Below are 16369 nucleotides of genomic sequence, written 5' to 3' on the forward strand. Positions count from 1 at the left end.
TATGCTTTTAATTTTTAGTGATCTGTTAAATGAAGTCTGCATGTACTAATAATGGTAGATGAATCTGCCAAATTCTTTAAATGCCTCTAAATAAGTATATTTCCGTGTAAATAATAAGCATTATTGCTTATTAGACTGTGATTGTTGACACCAGATTCTATTCCAGTTTTCATTTTTGAACTTTTAAGGATTTCCTTGGTTCCATGTTTCTGTTTTCCAACTAACCATGGGATGGTATTAGTCTTTTCCCCCTACCTATAAATAAAGTTGTTTATTTGAACATGTTTTCATTTGGCTGTATAATTACCCTAATTTGAAGTGCTTTTCTTATAGATCTGAATATCCTAGACTGGAGTTTTCAGAATCTTGTTGCCATAGCCCTGGGCTCTGCTGTGTACATCTGGAATGGGGAGAACTGCAATGGGATTGAAACCATAGACTTAAGTCTCACTTGTAACTATATCTCTTCTGTGTCCTGGATAAAAGAGGGAACTTGCCTGGCAGTTGGCACCAGCGAGGGAGAAGTGCAAGTACTGGCCAGTTTTTTTTCTCATTATGTTCTTTGTGCATTACTACACTATAATTGACTTTTAATAATAAGTTAATGTAAAGTAGAGAAACTAGGTGTGGCTCTTAAAGTATGGGGAATAAAAGGAGATGACATTCTACTTTTTTTTTTTTTTTTACTGAATGGTTTTTAACGAAGACTTAAGGGTACTCTGGTTAGTTTCCACCACAATCTTTCTGTCATGTTTAAAAATATATTTTCTCTGAAACTAAAGTTGGGCTTGTAGAATCTCCTGTTCTGGAGCTTTGGAGAGAGGAAGATACTTTCAGTTCTCCTTTTCACCTGAAGCCATGATTAGGAGTCTGTACTAATTTTTTTTTTTTTTTTTCTGACAGGCTCTTTGAAATGGGAATTTATTGAGCTTCCATCAGTCTATCTAATTTCTCATGTATCATTATTATTATTTTTTGTTACTAACAGAATAAACAACATCATTCATGTGCAAATGATTCAGGAGGGCCACAGATGGCTCTCTCACTGCTTTCTCATCTCTGCAATGATAATGAATGCTGTGAAGTCTATGTCATAATTTCTTCTTACACCAAAGTTGTTATTCCCCATGGCGATCAGAATATTATCTGTAGCTGGCAGGAAAGGAGTCTCTTAGCAATAAGTGGAATTTCTGATTCTAGGAAGTGTCCGGGTACCCACATCTTATTAATACATTTGTTGGTAACTGTAGGTAGATTTCCAGATTTGTAATTCTCACAATTCAGAAGGAGCTAGAAATGTGGTAATGATTCTCAACCCTTGGCTACACATTGAATTCACCTGGGGAGCTTTAAAACAATTGCCATATCCCCAGGTTCTACTCCGCCAACTAAATCTGCATCCATAGTGGTACAGACTCCCCAGCTGATTCTAATACACAGTCAGACTTGAGAACTGCTGACTAGAGGTGCTGGGTTTTCACTTAGTACAAAAACTAACAATATCAACAGTAATTGGCTCTCAGGCCTTTGAGAAGACAGTGGGCTGTGAAAACTCCAATGCTACATAACTCTCCTTGTTCATTTTTTCAGTTATGGGATGTGGTAACTAAAAAGCGGCTGAGAAATATGCTTGGTCATTTGTCAGTAGTTGGGGCTCTGAGCTGGAATCACTTTATCCTCAGCAGGTAAGAAGTGTCTTATTGGAGACAGTTGTGTTTGTATTAACAATTGATTATGGGGCCTGAGTAGACAATTATAATATTCAAAACCTAAACTGACAAAAAATAAAACAAAATAGGCCATTGGACTTAATATCAGGTATGATCCCACCCTCTCAGGTATTCTGATCTGCTGGTGATATAAGTGTCACATGTACCATGTGTGCCTTCTGCATGGGATTCACTAAATTGTTCAGATAAAATGTGAAACTCCCTTCAAGCAAAAGGTTTCTCTGTGCTAAGTAATAGGTACTAAAGGGATATTGTGCTGAAATCAAGTATTTATTGCTATCAGTATCTATACTATGGAATATGTTGAGCTCTTTGGGGCACATTTCCAATTCACAGACCCACAGAAATTATGGCGGAAGGAACCTCGTAGATTATCCTGTTCAGTAGTTCTCAAACTTAAGCATGCATCACAATCACCTGGAGGGCTCCTCAAAACGCAGATTGCTGGCTTCACTTGGGGGGCTTCAGATCCATTAGGTCTTGAGGGGCTGGTAATTGCCATTTCTCATTTCCCAAGTGATGCTGATGATGTATCCCTTTGAGAACTAATGATTTAGTTTAACTGCTTCTTTTTTAACCAGAAAAATTAAGTGACTTCTTCCTGTGAGCCTACATAACTGGTCTAAATATATACTGCTTTTAATCATAGCCATTCATTTTCATATTGTAGTTCTTCAGATTAAGGTAGACTTAAGTTAGATAAATCCCAAAGACTTTTAAAATGTATTTAAATAATTTGATGTAAACTTGAGATTTGAATATCTTGTGATTTTGGCCATACTTAAAACAACTTAGTTATTGCAGTCTCCTTTGTATGTACTCAAACTCCTTCCTATGTACTCAAGCTTCTTTTCTAATCTGTATTGTTAAAGTTTAGTTTCATTATCCACGAGGAAAATGAACAGATCCTTTCTTATAATAATAGCAGCTAACATTTTCAGACTACTCTGTGCCAGGCACTGTGCTGTACTTTTTATGTGTGTAATTTCATTTTAATCACTGCAGTAACGTGATAAGGTGGTCTCTTATCCTCAATTTTGTTTTTTCAAATGAGTAAACTAAGACACTAGCCTGAAGTCACATGGTTACTAAGTGACAGAGTTGGGATAACCCAGCTGGTCTGGCTCCAGAGCCCATATTGTTTATCAGAATGCTGTTCAGCATTGCATAGTTTTAAACAATGTGACACTGGACTTTGAGAAATGTCTGAAATAATTGTGGAACATCATTTACTTACTCCTTAGAGAAAATTAAATTAATCTAGAAAGAGTTCATTATCTTTGAAAAAGTGATGTGATCTTTAGTTGTTTAGTTTCACATCAGTGAGCATGAATAGAGACATTATCCACTGATTAGGAATCATATTGCAGTTTGCTGTGACATTCAATTGGTTTTAAAATTCTTTTACATATTAGTGCCTTTAGCAAAACTAAGAGTGGATCTATAGGTTAATAGGAATCTACCTGTTAGAAAATTATTTCCCTTTTCTATGTTTAACATTTTACTATAAATATATACTGAAACCATTTCATTGAGACACTCTGAAATATTCAAAGTTGCAGAAAAGTATTAATATTTCCTAGGTCCAGTATATAAACTACCATTTGGGAAAATCTGGTAATCTCAGCTTAATTTTCCATGGCTGTCTACACCAGATTAAAGTCATTAGAAACATCTATTAAAGGATATTTTTAAATCCAGACTTTAAACTCTGCCAGACAAATCAGTTTCACTTGTGAAAAGAATCCTCCAGGCAGAACACTCCATCCTTATTAACCCAAGGAATCTCCACCTGTGTTTTCAATCGGTCCTAGGGGTCTTTCAGAAGTTTTACTTTGAACTATGCTTTCCTCCATGTTTTCAAATGTTTATGTAGCAACAGGGCTTAATTTTTTTGTTATGTAAACTCACAGTGGGTCAAGATTGGGGCGTGTTTATCATCATGATGTTCGGGTAGCCCAGCATCATGTTGGAACACTTCGCCACAAGCAAGCTGTGTGTGCTCTGAAGTGGTCACCGGATGGCAGGCTGCTTTCCAGCGGCTGCAGTGATGGACTGCTGACAATATGGCCCCACGACCCAGGTGCCAGTGCACAGGGCCAACCGCTGAAAGTCATACCCCAGTCTACAGCAGTCAAGGTAAGAAACTCAGTAGCTTTCTAGGTTTCCTGTTACTCAGAGACCACTGGGTATCCTTCACATATAAAAAGAAAATCATTAAGCCAATATTTTGAGATTTTTCTTTCTCTAGAATTTGCTTTGGAGTTTGTCATCACTCTCCTGAAAGACAACCCTATTTATGCTTCCCACTGGTCAGATTTTTTAGTTGTAGGTGACTGAAACCAAAGTCAAACTTACGCTTAAGCAAAAAAGTAAATCTATTTTTTCATGTAACTGTGGAGTCCTGGGTACATACGGCTGGTTTTAAATATCAGCTGGATCTAAGGCTTTGAGTAATGTCATTTGGGCCCATCTTTTTAGCTCTTGGCTCTGCTTATCTCTGGTTTCATTCTTCCTTCAGACTTCATTTTCTGGGCAAGATGGCTCTTGGCAGCTTCAGCTTCAGATTCTTCCAGATGGGTGCTGGATAAGAAGCCATCTTTCCTTATAACTCTGGTGGAAATGTGCCAGGGAGGACCCTAGTCTGCCTTTGGTCACATTCTCATCTCTCAGTTAATAACTGTGGCTAGAGAGATGGGCACACTGTCGGGCCTGGGTCACAAGCTCACATGTAAGGAAAGAGACCCATTGTCAGAAAATGGCAGGGTGCTGTGAAGTTAGATCAATGCTCCACCGTGTTCTGCATAATTATTTATTTCTCTGACTGTTAAATTCTTATGTCTAGTAAAAAAATCCATACTTTCCTTCTTGAGGAGTTGGTGACACAGATGTATGTCTTGACCTCAACATAGTCCCAGAATATATGTCACTCGCAGAGCAAAGAAATGGTTCTACCTTATTAACAATAAGCAAATTGATTACAAGATGATTTAAAAGTTATTACAGGGCTTCCTAATATAGGATGATGTATGTAGTGACTACTGCCACTACATTGTGCTGCCCCAAAATTCCTGGCTTGTGGTTTTTCATGTCTACAGGATATTGAGAATGATGATCAGTCCAAATTCCCACTATTCATTACTTGAAAAAAAGTAGGCAAAACGTATGTAAAATATTCTGTCTGAAAACAACATACAAAAACAAGACAAAAAAATAGTTGAAAACCCAAGCCAAGCAAGACAAGTTACCTTTTTAAATGTCTTGTTGTCAAAAATCTAATGCATTGAACTACTAAATGGGAGTCCTCTTCACTAAGAAAGAGTTTCTGGAAACCAGAGCAAGCCAAGCCTCCTGGCAGTCAGCACCTGGGGAATCACTGAACAGTCACCAGTCATGTCTCTTCAGTCACCAGCTAACCAACTGGTGAAGCAGGAGTAGACTTTGCAGGTTGACATCTGTGTGATTCCTCTCATGGTGTAGCTTCTGATTTTGCCAAAATATTTATTATAAAAGCTATGTAGAACAGTAGGGTATTTAAGAAAATGATTATTAATAAATATAAAAAATATTATCCATCGTATGGTAAAACTGGGGTCCGTGGGTTCAGGGGAATTTCTGAGCCTCTTGAAATTGCAAAATTATGTTTTCTGTGAAATAGCCCACTTCTCCAGCCTAATCAGAGGTGGAGAATTGTTATTTGAAAAAGATAAAGCAGGGAACTTTAACTTATGATATATATTGTAGATATTTTATTTTGACTGAGAACATTACATTCACCAGATTTATTAAACTGTACATTCATTCATCATATGAGACAAAGGCCTTTACTTTGAGTGTAGGTAGGCTGATTAGAATTCCTCATTGTCTTTCTTGTATGAACTACAACCATATTTCATTGTTCAAGGTTTCTATTTATAGTATCTGTCTGATTATCTATTGCTGTGCAACAAATTACTCAAAAACTTAGTGGCTTAAAACAATAATAATTTCATTATCTTTTATGGTTTCCTGGGTAAGGATTCTGGGAAAATGTCATTGGAGCAGTTCTGGCTCAGGATCACTCATGAGGTTGCAGTCAGACAGCATCAGAAGCTAAAAGTGCTGGGGGCTGCACCAGTTGTTTGCCAGCTGGTTGGGCATGCTCCTTCTTGCAGTTTGCATCTTCATGTTGTGTGAGCTGATTTGGGTTTCCTTACAACGTGGTTGCCTCAAGCCAGTTGGAATTTGTGCTTCAGGGAAATAGGTCCAGTGCTTCAGAGAGCAAGGTGAAAGTGGTAATACCTTTTATTAATATAACCCAATTTTGCAAGTCATGCAGTGTCATTTGTCACATTTATTGGTTCCAGGTTAGTCACAAGTCCCCCCGGATTCAAAGGTAGAGGAATTAGATTGTACCTATTTATGGAGGGAATGGGCAAGGCTTAGAAGGTCTTGTTGGATGAAAGACAGTGTTGTAGCTATCTTTGGAAAATACAATCTGCTGCAGAATCTTTAAAGTAGAGTGAGGCCAGGTGCAGTGGCTCATGCCTGTAATCCCAGCACTTTGGGAGGCTAAGGAGGGTGGATGGCTTGAGTCCCAGGGAGATCGAGGCTTCAGTGACCCCTTGTGGTAACACTGCACTCCATCCTGGGCAACAGAGTGAGACTGTGTCTTAAAAAAAAAAAAGCTTCCAAATTGTTTGATTGAGTTCATAGAAGTAACAATCATTTTTAGTCCAAATAAAGTAGGTGATTTAATTAAACATTTACATGTGATTTGATGAAATCACAGTTATAATAACAAGTTCACCTGTTATAAACAGGTTTGGCAAAACACAGTGGGTTCTATAAACCTACAGCTTAATTAGTGGGAGCAGAAGTGTGGAGCGTTCTAGAGAACAGAAGATTAGTATGCTATGGGTAGAAATAAATACATTTTACAGAAGGAGAGGAGAACTTTGGTAAATTTAGCAAGTTGGTTAAATGAAGAATGAGAGGAACTATTGTATATTCAGATGTGTGTTTTTAAAAAATGGACTCAAACTTGTAAGAAAAGCATTAAGATGTAGGTGCTTAAATGGCAAAAAAATTCACATGGTGGGAAATGCTGGAGGAACATAAATACACAGAAAAAAGTTCATTCTTGCTAAGAAGAAAATAAATTACCCTTATAATCTGTTTTATAATTATTATAATTTCACTAGATGTAAAATAACATTTTTAACTTCATGTAACTTTTAGCCAGGGTGAAATTAGTATACTCATTGGATGCTGGTGCTGTAAAAAGTTATAACTGTTTGGAAAATTTTATGTCAACTCTTTTGAACCTTGGAATTTACTTAAAAAATTTGTCAGAAAAAAAAGACATGTAGAATATATTCATTACAGTGTACTTTATGAGAACAGACAACAAATAAAACACATGCAGAAAAACAAAAAAAATACTCCTTTCCAAAAAAAAGCAACCCAACCCAATACAAATAAAACCACAATACAACAAAAACCAAAACAGGTCCGGCATTAGCAGAACAAAAATTAATCAGGATACAACAGCATGATGGAATATTATGGGATTGTTAAAAATTATAATTGTGAAAAGTATATTAAAATGTGGAAAAGTGTTTATATGATAGGTGAAAACAACAGAAAATAATCAAATAGTATAAACACTATGTTTGCTACTTTATAAAATATTTTTACATGTAGAAGAGAAGATGCAAAAATGAGAGTGGTTACCAAGATGATTGATAAGGATACATAGATACATACAATTGTAGTATTTATTAAAATGTCCTTTAAAGTGATTGTTATTAGTAATTTTAATTACCAATGTAAATGTGTGATACTAAATCCTATTTTTTAAATTAACTGTAATTATAAATAAATATAAGGCAATTTTATTTTCTGAACTGCCTTAAGATTTGAAGTGCTTGAGACTTTTGAGTTGTGAGCAATCACATATAGTTCTCTTTTATCTGACCACTACCTGGAACATAAGGACACAGGTAGACAAATCAGAGAAAGCCTGCATTTTCAGAGCCAATTTGCAAGGGCACATGTGAACTACTCCAGCAGCAGATTTTTGCCCCATAGTATGTATTGCATGTAGCTTTCCAACTGTTATTGCATAGTCTATGTTAAAAAAATCCACAATTGTTATCATAATTTGAGTCATGTTAGGTATCTTCCCTTCCAGAAGTGACTGCTAGTCCCTGAGGAGTAATCTCTAGAGGGTGCAGTTGCTCCTGCCTTTGGATAGCAGGCCCAGGAAAGCTGTGACAGGTGCAGACCTGGGGACTTGCTGCTTACTTAAGTGCATCACATTCATGAGTGCACCTTCTTTGAAGCTGACCTGTCTGTGCTATTATGTGAAACTTTAAAGGCTATGGATTGGTGTCCCTGGCAGTCTGGGGTCCTTGCCATTGGAGGAGGAATGAAGGATGGATGCTTATACATCTTGGATATAAATGCTGGGAAGAGCATACAGACCCCAAGCACAAACTCACAGGTTAATATCTCCTCTGGGCTTCATCTTCATTTCAATCTTCTGCATTCTTGTGAAAATAGTTTATGACAGAGCCTATGCCCACAACAAGCTCTCTTTCTCTATTGAGTCCATAAGGAATTTGAGTTCTCAAGAGTTTCTTTTTATTGTAAAAACCTCTTCATTTGTGAGTTCAAAGTTAATATAATTTGTATTTTCTATTTTTCACATTTCCTTTCTTTCCCATCACTGCTTTGACCATGAACTTTGAGGGTAGTCTGGCTCTTCCTGGCCAATGGTCACAGTTCACTTAAATTCTTCCATTTACTACACTTAAGCCTATTTGTATACTTGATCCTTTGTTGCCTTGGATAAACTTTCCTAGAATGGATGTAATTTCTTTAACATCCTACTCCAGCTGTACTGAAGGTTGGGTCATGGACAGTGCATACTGTCTATAACCAGTTTAAGTATATTCATAAGGAATCAGAAATTGTAATAATTCTGTATTTTTGATCATTATTTCAGATTTGTTCCTTAATCTGGCTACCTAAGACAAAGGAGATTGCAACTGGCCTAGGTACTCCCAAGAATGATGTGACTGTGTGGACCTGTCCCACTGTGTCCAGGTCTGGTGGGTTTTTTGGTAAGCAAATGGGTGAGTAAAATGCCATGCATCTATAGCAAAGTGAGCTATTGTTGAGGGGAATGAAAGATTTTCTCCTTCCGGTTTTTCTCAGTACATATTTCATCAGAGGTAAAAGTCCTACATCCACCCTACCTCAGAGAGTGTATAGTTGAATGTTTCTGAATTTGACTAAGATGGTTCATCACTTTAAATTAAGTCATCTTCTCCTTGCATATGTATATGAATGATGGAGTGGTGATCTTGGGCAGTTTTTGAACTCGAGTTAGCATCACAAATCATTTTATTTTGAAGAAAAACCAATGGTGTAGAATGGGTGGAAGATAAGGCAATCCGAAAGGGCAAGACATTATTATGTGTCAGGAGGCCACTGATGACCATGAGGCTTCCTCTGTGAACATCTGCCCTTTCAAGGTAGACCACTATTCTTCTCAGCTTAGTTCTACCAACTTTTACTGGGTACTTCTTGAGAGAAAGACCCCATGATGGGGAGCAAGACCCAGGCCCTGTCGTCTGGGCCTTAAATCTTTTGTGCAATCTAGAATGTTAAAGGGGGCTCAAGGGTGAGTAGAATATCTCCTCTACCCAGCCCAGGGAAACACGAAGACAAAACTGGTGGTCGGTGCAAGAACGGGGCATCCTGTAGAATTCTGATTATATATCCCGTCTTTTTCCTCTCTCCACTCACCTGGGTTCCTGGCCAATCCCTGGGATTTACTTACTCATTATTTATTTATGAAGCATCTATTATGTGGCAGGTACTTTCTAGGGTGCTGGGGATACACAGGTGAACAAGAGAGACAATGTCCTTGCCCTCAGGGAGCCCACACTTTTGTGAGAGGAGACATGCAGAAAACAAATATATACAATGTTAGGTGGTGATAATACCATAACTTTCTTTGGAGATTCTGAAAATGTTAACGGGCAACAACGAAACAGCCTTATCGGGTAGACTTCCTGCCTCTGTTGATGAGCCCGACTGGACCTCAGCCTCAGAATGACCTTTGTATTCTTCAGCTGTCACACTCTGTGGCCTGTATCAGAATACAGGCAACTCTTAGCAGAGCCATTTTGGTGATCAGGTGCAAGTGTAGGAAGAGCATGAGTCATATTTTTTTGCATATTTTAAATCAAAAGACATGCAATTCCCTGGACCTTTTCAGATTAGAGAAGTATTGTAAATCAAGCCTTAAAACCTGGTTCTTTACAAAACTAATTCCAGCAGCTAGGCAGGGCCTTCATCTAGGTGGGGGCATGTGATAGGATATTCAAATCAATTTTCTGATGCTTGGAATAAAGAATGTACTTATCAGGTGTATTTCCTTGTTTCTCTGGCCCTTACAAGTGATAAGTACTTTAGTTTTAACTCCTTGTGAATTTTTTCACTAATATTAGACAGAATTTCCAAGAGCGCATTTTAACCTTTTCTCTTAAAATGCTTATAGTTGGAGACGAGGTTACTTTTGAGCTCTTAGACACTCATTTTCATCTCTAACCCATTAGTTCCTTCTACATACAGTATTTCTCAAAAGTGTTTAGCAGTTATACAAAACATGTATACAAAGTTGTTAATACAAAAACATGCCATGTGGTCAGTAAGTTTGGAAATTTGGGGTTAAGCTAGAACAGTTTTTTCTCTTTATTTTCTTTTTATTTAATTTTTTTTGAGGCAGAGTTTCACTCCGTTGCCCCAGCTGAAGTTCAGTGGCACCATCTCGGCTCACTGCAACCTCCACCTCTCAAATTCAAGTGATTCTTCTGCCTCAGCCTCCCTAGTAGCTGGGACTACAGGCGCCAACTACCACTCCTGGCTTATTTCTGTGTATTTTTAGTAGAGATGGGGTTTCACCACGTTGGCCAGGCTGATCTCGAACTCCTGACCTTAGGTGATCCACCCACGTCGGCCTCCCAAAGTGCTGGGATTACAGATGTGAGCCACCGTGCCTGGCCAGTGTTTTCTTTCTTAAGGACCTTCCAAAGGCTTGGATAGATTATGTGTATTGTGCATCACCAAGAGAAGGTGATAGCATTCGTTGTTTCCCCAAACACACTTGGGAAATCTGTAGTGGGGGGCATCTTGAAGTACTTGTTCCATGAACACACTGAGGGAGCACTGCTGTGTCCCCTGATACTGCCTAGGTATTTAATTTTTATGGCTTTTGTTGTGAGGCTGTGTTTCCATTGTGGGTCAAGAACAGAGCCCTCGACATACACCTGATGATTGGGATCTGGATCAGTGTCTTCAAACTGGGGGTTATGATCATTGGATTATGAATGTAGTGAGTCAAGATCAGCAATAAAAAGTGAAATAGAATAGTATAGATGGGAAAATGGAAAATTAGGTAGTATTTTGTGAAACTTTTGTTATGGTTATGTAGTACATATATGTGTCTATATATGGGGTTGCTACATAAAACGTAGTTTTGGCTGTGGGTTGTGGTCACAAAGTTTGGAACAAAACTATTCTAGATTCTGGTCACACCTTTACTAAGTTTTACCCTGTTAACCATAGTCATGACTTTTTTTGGGAGGGAAAATTTCAGTTAAAGAGACCTCATCCACCTGACCACAGAAGAAAGGTAACTTATGATTATTCCCACCTATTAAAGAATTGTAATTTTTAAGCTTTAAAATAGGAGTAGGTAGCTCTTTAGCTTGTAGGGTGAGATCTGGTCTTTGGCTTGGTTTCATCATTCCGTGTATCAATATGTGGTCTCATTTATGACTATAGTTGCAGAAATAAGACAACATTTTCATGCTTTCAGTGTCTGTATTCTTAGAACCTGGGAAAATAAACCCTAAAAAGGACCTTTGTCTGACATAAAGAAGACATTTCCCACTATCTGGTAAATTAAGATTGTCACTGATATGCGAGAAAAACTTCAAGAATGCCTTTGCATCCAATCCAAATGCCATTTTTCTAACAAATTCTAGAAGTACTTTTCCAATTTTTAAGTCAAGATAGTTTTCAGTACATGCTTTGGAAAAGATTGGGATTTCCCCCCACCGTTACTCCTTTTCCCTTTTTCTCTTCTTCATCACAACACAGAAGAGTGAAGACATATTTATTACCTATTATATTTATTGAATAGACTTTTCTTTCTTATTAATTTAAAAGCATTAGTGCAGCCTAGGCAAGACAGTGAGACTCCATTTCTAGAAAAATTACAAAAATTAGCCGGACGTGGTGGCACACTCCCTATAGTCCCAGCTATTTGAGAGGCTGAGGTGGGAGGATCACTTGAGTCCAGGAGGTTGAGGCTGCAGTGAACTGTGTTTGCACCACTACACTCCAGTCTGGGTGACAGAGTGAGACCCTGTCTCAAAATAAATAAATAAATAAATAAATAAATAAATAAATAAATAAATAAATAAAAGCATTAGAGTAATGTTTTATTATATATTTATCCTCTTCTTTTTAAGAGGCTGGATCTTGCTATGTTGCCCAGGCTGGAGTGCAGTGGCTATTCACAGGCTTGATCATAGTGCACTGTAGCCTCAAACACCTTGCTTCAAGTGACCCTCCTGAGTAGCTGGGACTGCAGGCGTGTGCCACTGTGTCCATCTCCTATATTTATCCTTTTAAAACAACTAAATCAAGTTGCTTTTCATTTATATGGTTTTATTATTTTTTAAATAATAGACAGTGGTCTTCCATAAAAAAAGAGATTCTTTGGTCAGGGTTTGGTGTGTGGTCTGAATAGTCAGAGTGTTGAATTGGATCCTAGTTTGGCGTGTGGTCTGAATAGTCAGAGCGTTGAATTGGATCCTAGTTCTGGCTCTGCCATTAATTAGCTGTGTGACCTTTGGCAACACATTTGGTATCCCCAAATCTTTTCCCTCACCTATAAAAGGGGCCTGCATTGTCTTTATAAATGTAAACTTGCTGCTTCAGTTTATCTGATTAGTTTATTGAAAGCTGGGGCCCAGTGGGATACTTCTTGGGGAGGCCTGGGGTATGTGGCAGGAGCATAGCACTGGCATTCGTAGGAATGGGTGGATTAGAGACGACAGAACTAACAACAGTATAGGGCATGAAGGGTGTGGTAGGCTGATAAATAGTCTCCTAAAGGATATCCATGCTAAATCTCTGGAACCTCAGAATGGGACCTATTTAGAAATATTGCATTTGGAGATGTCATTAAGGATCTTGACATAAAATCATCCTGGATTATCCAGGTGGCCCTAAATCCAATGACAAGTATCCTTGTGAGAGACACACAGAGGAGAACAGACACACAGAAGAAGAGGTGATGTGGCCACAGAGGCAGAGCCTGGAGTGATGTGGCCACAGAGCAATGATTGCCAATAGCCGCAAGGCACAGAATCACCTCGAGAGCCTCCCTAGGGAGCACTGCCCCTGTGACCCCATGATTTCAGACTTCCCATCTCCAGAACTGTGAGAATCAATTTCTGTTGTTTTAAGCCACCCAGTGAGTGGTGATCTGTTATGGCAGCCACAGGACACTGATACAGGGGCAAGAGCACTGAGGGAGAAAACTGTCCCAGTCAACCCTGACTGCTGTCTCCCAGCATGGCTCAGTTGGTGGCAGCTCTGAACCTGGTGGGTGTGGGAAAGCCCTTTATCCTGGGATGGGACTCATGACCCCACCTCACATTGCCTATAGTCCTGAGCAGCAGCCCATGTAACGTGGAGGAGTATGAACTGTCTTTCCCTTTTCCCCCAGGCCACAGGGGCAGAGTGCTGCACCTGGCTTTGAGTCCAGACCAGACCCGGGTGTTTTCTGCTGCAGCTGATGGGACGGCCTCTGTATGGAATTGCTACTAGCACCCAGCCCCTCTAGGTTTCAGTTTCCTTATTTCTAAGTGAAGATGATGATGTTGGCTATGTCTTCTCCATGGAGTTTTTATGAGTATCAAACAAGTTGAAATACTCTTCTTGATGTGAATGCCTGTTTTCCTGTTCTTTCTCAGATTGCTTTATTTGCTCTGCTTCCCAGAGATCGACTTCTTTCCTTCTCTGCTTTCCTCTTTCTGCCCCTCTTCCTCCCCCTTTTCTTCTTCCTCCCCTTCTTACCCCTTTCTAGAGATTCATTTTCACTACTTTATTCAGAATAACATCTACAGCAAAGATTTCTACTTCTTTCCCATCTGACTTTTCTCCCTAGCTCCAAACCTCATATTTCTGATTGCCTCGGGATAGTTCCCTTTCGAGATTCTTTCCTGTCTTTAGCTCAATCTCAACACATTGAAAACACGACCCATTCACTTGAAAAACATTTATTAAAATCTCACTATATGCTAGGCAGTATGTTAAGCATGCATATTACTTTCTGTAAAAATCAGTTCTGTAGGAATCTCTTCTCCTCCTGATGGTCTCATCCTTATCCTGGTCCCCTACTCAGGGAACCTCCTGGTTCTTCTCTGTGCTTCCTTGGTTCACCCTTTGCTCTCTTTTCTTTTGTTTCACTTAGTCACATCCTGCGTGCCTGACAGCCAGTCTGCTGTAGTTGCCTTATAACTGTTTCTCTTGACTCCACACCACTGCTAGGTTAAACATCTAAAAGTCCCGTGCTGATCCTCTCAGTCTCCTGCTCGTAAACTCTCGAGGACACCCTATTACCAAGCACCTTTGACCTCGGCCTCTGGAGTCCTGAGCCCAGGACTTGAAGTTAGATCTATTCTTGCCTTGGCTCTGCCATAAATACACCCTGTAACCTTGGATGTGTTGCAACATCTGCAAGGATAGGAATTTGGATTTGATCACTGCTAAGGTTCCTTCAAACTTGATCAGTTCACTGTTCTGTCTTTTGAATGTTAATTCCCATTCATCTCCTATATTAAGACTTTGGTTAAGTCTTGTGATTTCCTGCCTTGTTGGAGCTTTTCTTCTAATCTGAATTCTTGCTTCTCTCTCCTTTTCCTTTACACACCCACACAAGTCCTAACCTCTCCAGGAAGTGTTTTGAAATGATGTTACCTGGGTTTGAGTTCTTGGCATTAGCCTGTATCATCTACTTAGTATTACTATACTATTACAGCTGTTTAAAAAAATCTTATTACTGTCTGAATCATTGGTTATTTTGGTTTTAACATCCTGAGGAGTTTAAATTGAAGGCTTGAGAGAGCATGCGTTATATTTTTTGGTGCTCCTTAGTATGTTCTGCATATGACAGATAACAAATATTGGCTGATTATTTTTTTTTTTGCTTCGACATGACTTGTTTTTACTAATACATACCCATTCCCTGTGCCCCCAAAATCGATACAACATAAGAAAAACTTTGAGAATTCAAAAGTAGAATGGTATATACCAGGGGAGTTTAGGACTCTTCTGTTAAATTAGTGTTAATTTGTCAATATATATATTTATTTTCCCTGTTTTTAAAATTTAAATCTGTTTGGTAATGTTAGTAATTCTTGCCTTAGAAAATTTTAAGCCACTGAAAGCCACAGGTGTGATCGTTTTCTGCAATGCACACTCTTCTTTAATGGTTTTAATTTGATCTTCCTAATAAGCCAGGTATAAACTGTAAGAAAATGTTTAGAAGAAAATGAGCAAAATGATTAGACCGTTTCCAGTGTCCCCTGCTATTCTGTTGTGGATACTTCTGTTTTAATACTCTCACGACACTATGTCATGACCAAAGGCCACTTCTCTCAATTAATACTGGCATGTGAACAACAGGCTCTCATTTAAGAAAAATATTAATATATCTGTTACTACGATTAGTTTTGTTGGGAAGTTTGGAATGTGATTTTCATAAAGAAAAAGGTAAGCTTTCATATAGCACACAAAAGCCTGGGCTACAACTTATTTTTAAATTTTGAAATTAAAAATTTTTCATGGAGTAATAATTCACATATAGTAAAGCACATAAGTCTTAAGTTTATAGCTTGATGAGTTTTAAATTTGTGGATAAACAACTGTGCAACCACCATCTAGATCAAGATATGAACATCTCTAGTACCCTAAAGGGATCCCTCGTGTCCACTCCTAGTTAGCACCTCCACATTTTTCTGACTCCTATCCCCATGGATTAGTTTTCCCTTATGCCAACTTTTAGATAAATGGAATCTCATCATGTGTATTCTTTTTTATCTCACTTTTCCTCAACATTAAATTTGTGTTGCATAAAACTGAAGTTTGTTCTTTTCATTGCTGTGTAATATTTTATTGTATGACTGTATAACAGTTGTTTATCCATTTTATTGTGTGTGGATATTTGAGTTATTTCTAGTTTTGACTTCCAAGAATAAAGCTGCTATGTACATTCCAGAACACATCTTTGGTGGATAAAAGCACTCATGTCTGTTTGGGATCTACCCAGGAGTGGAATTGCTAGGTCATAGGTTTATATATATGTTGAGTTTTAGTAGACACTGCCAATTTTCCTATGACGTACTAATTTATACTTCTACCAGCAGTTAACAAGGGTTCCATACAACCACTTTTTAAACAGAGTTCAAAATCTGTAGTACGTATTGACAGTAGGGAATATTCCATCCTCTTTTTGCAGTTAAAGTCCTAACTAGCAATGAGGGAATTGTAGCAAGTATTTAAAATAT

At 38.4% G+C, this 16369-nt stretch overlaps 1 protein-coding gene across 3 annotated transcripts in view; it reads left to right on the forward strand.

Moving 5' to 3' along the window:
* Positions 1-14869, forward strand: part of CDC20B (cell division cycle 20B) — a 54243-nt gene extending 39374 nt beyond the window's left edge. Inside the window, exons 6-11 of one of the 3 annotated variants that reach the window (XM_011996761.1) lie at positions 334-530; positions 1591-1685; positions 3644-3869; positions 8092-8217; positions 8722-8839; positions 13528-14869. In XM_011996761.1, coding sequence (XP_011852151.1) covers positions 334-530; positions 1591-1685; positions 3644-3869; positions 8092-8217; positions 8722-8839; positions 13528-13628 — 863 coding nt within the window. In that variant the 3' untranslated portion in view covers positions 13629-14869. The remainder of the gene's footprint in view (positions 1-333; positions 531-1590; positions 1686-3643; positions 3870-8091; positions 8218-8721; positions 8840-13527) is intronic. The other 2 variants (XM_011996762.1, XM_011996763.1) reach the window with 2 other exon arrangements.
* The last annotated feature ends 1500 nt before the right edge of the window (positions 14870-16369 follow it).

This window comes from Mandrillus leucophaeus, unplaced genomic scaffold (assembly GCF_000951045.1).
Source record: "Mandrillus leucophaeus isolate KB7577 unplaced genomic scaffold, Mleu.le_1.0 Scaffold523, whole genome shotgun sequence".
Taxonomy (NCBI): Eukaryota; Metazoa; Chordata; class Mammalia; order Primates; family Cercopithecidae; genus Mandrillus; species Mandrillus leucophaeus.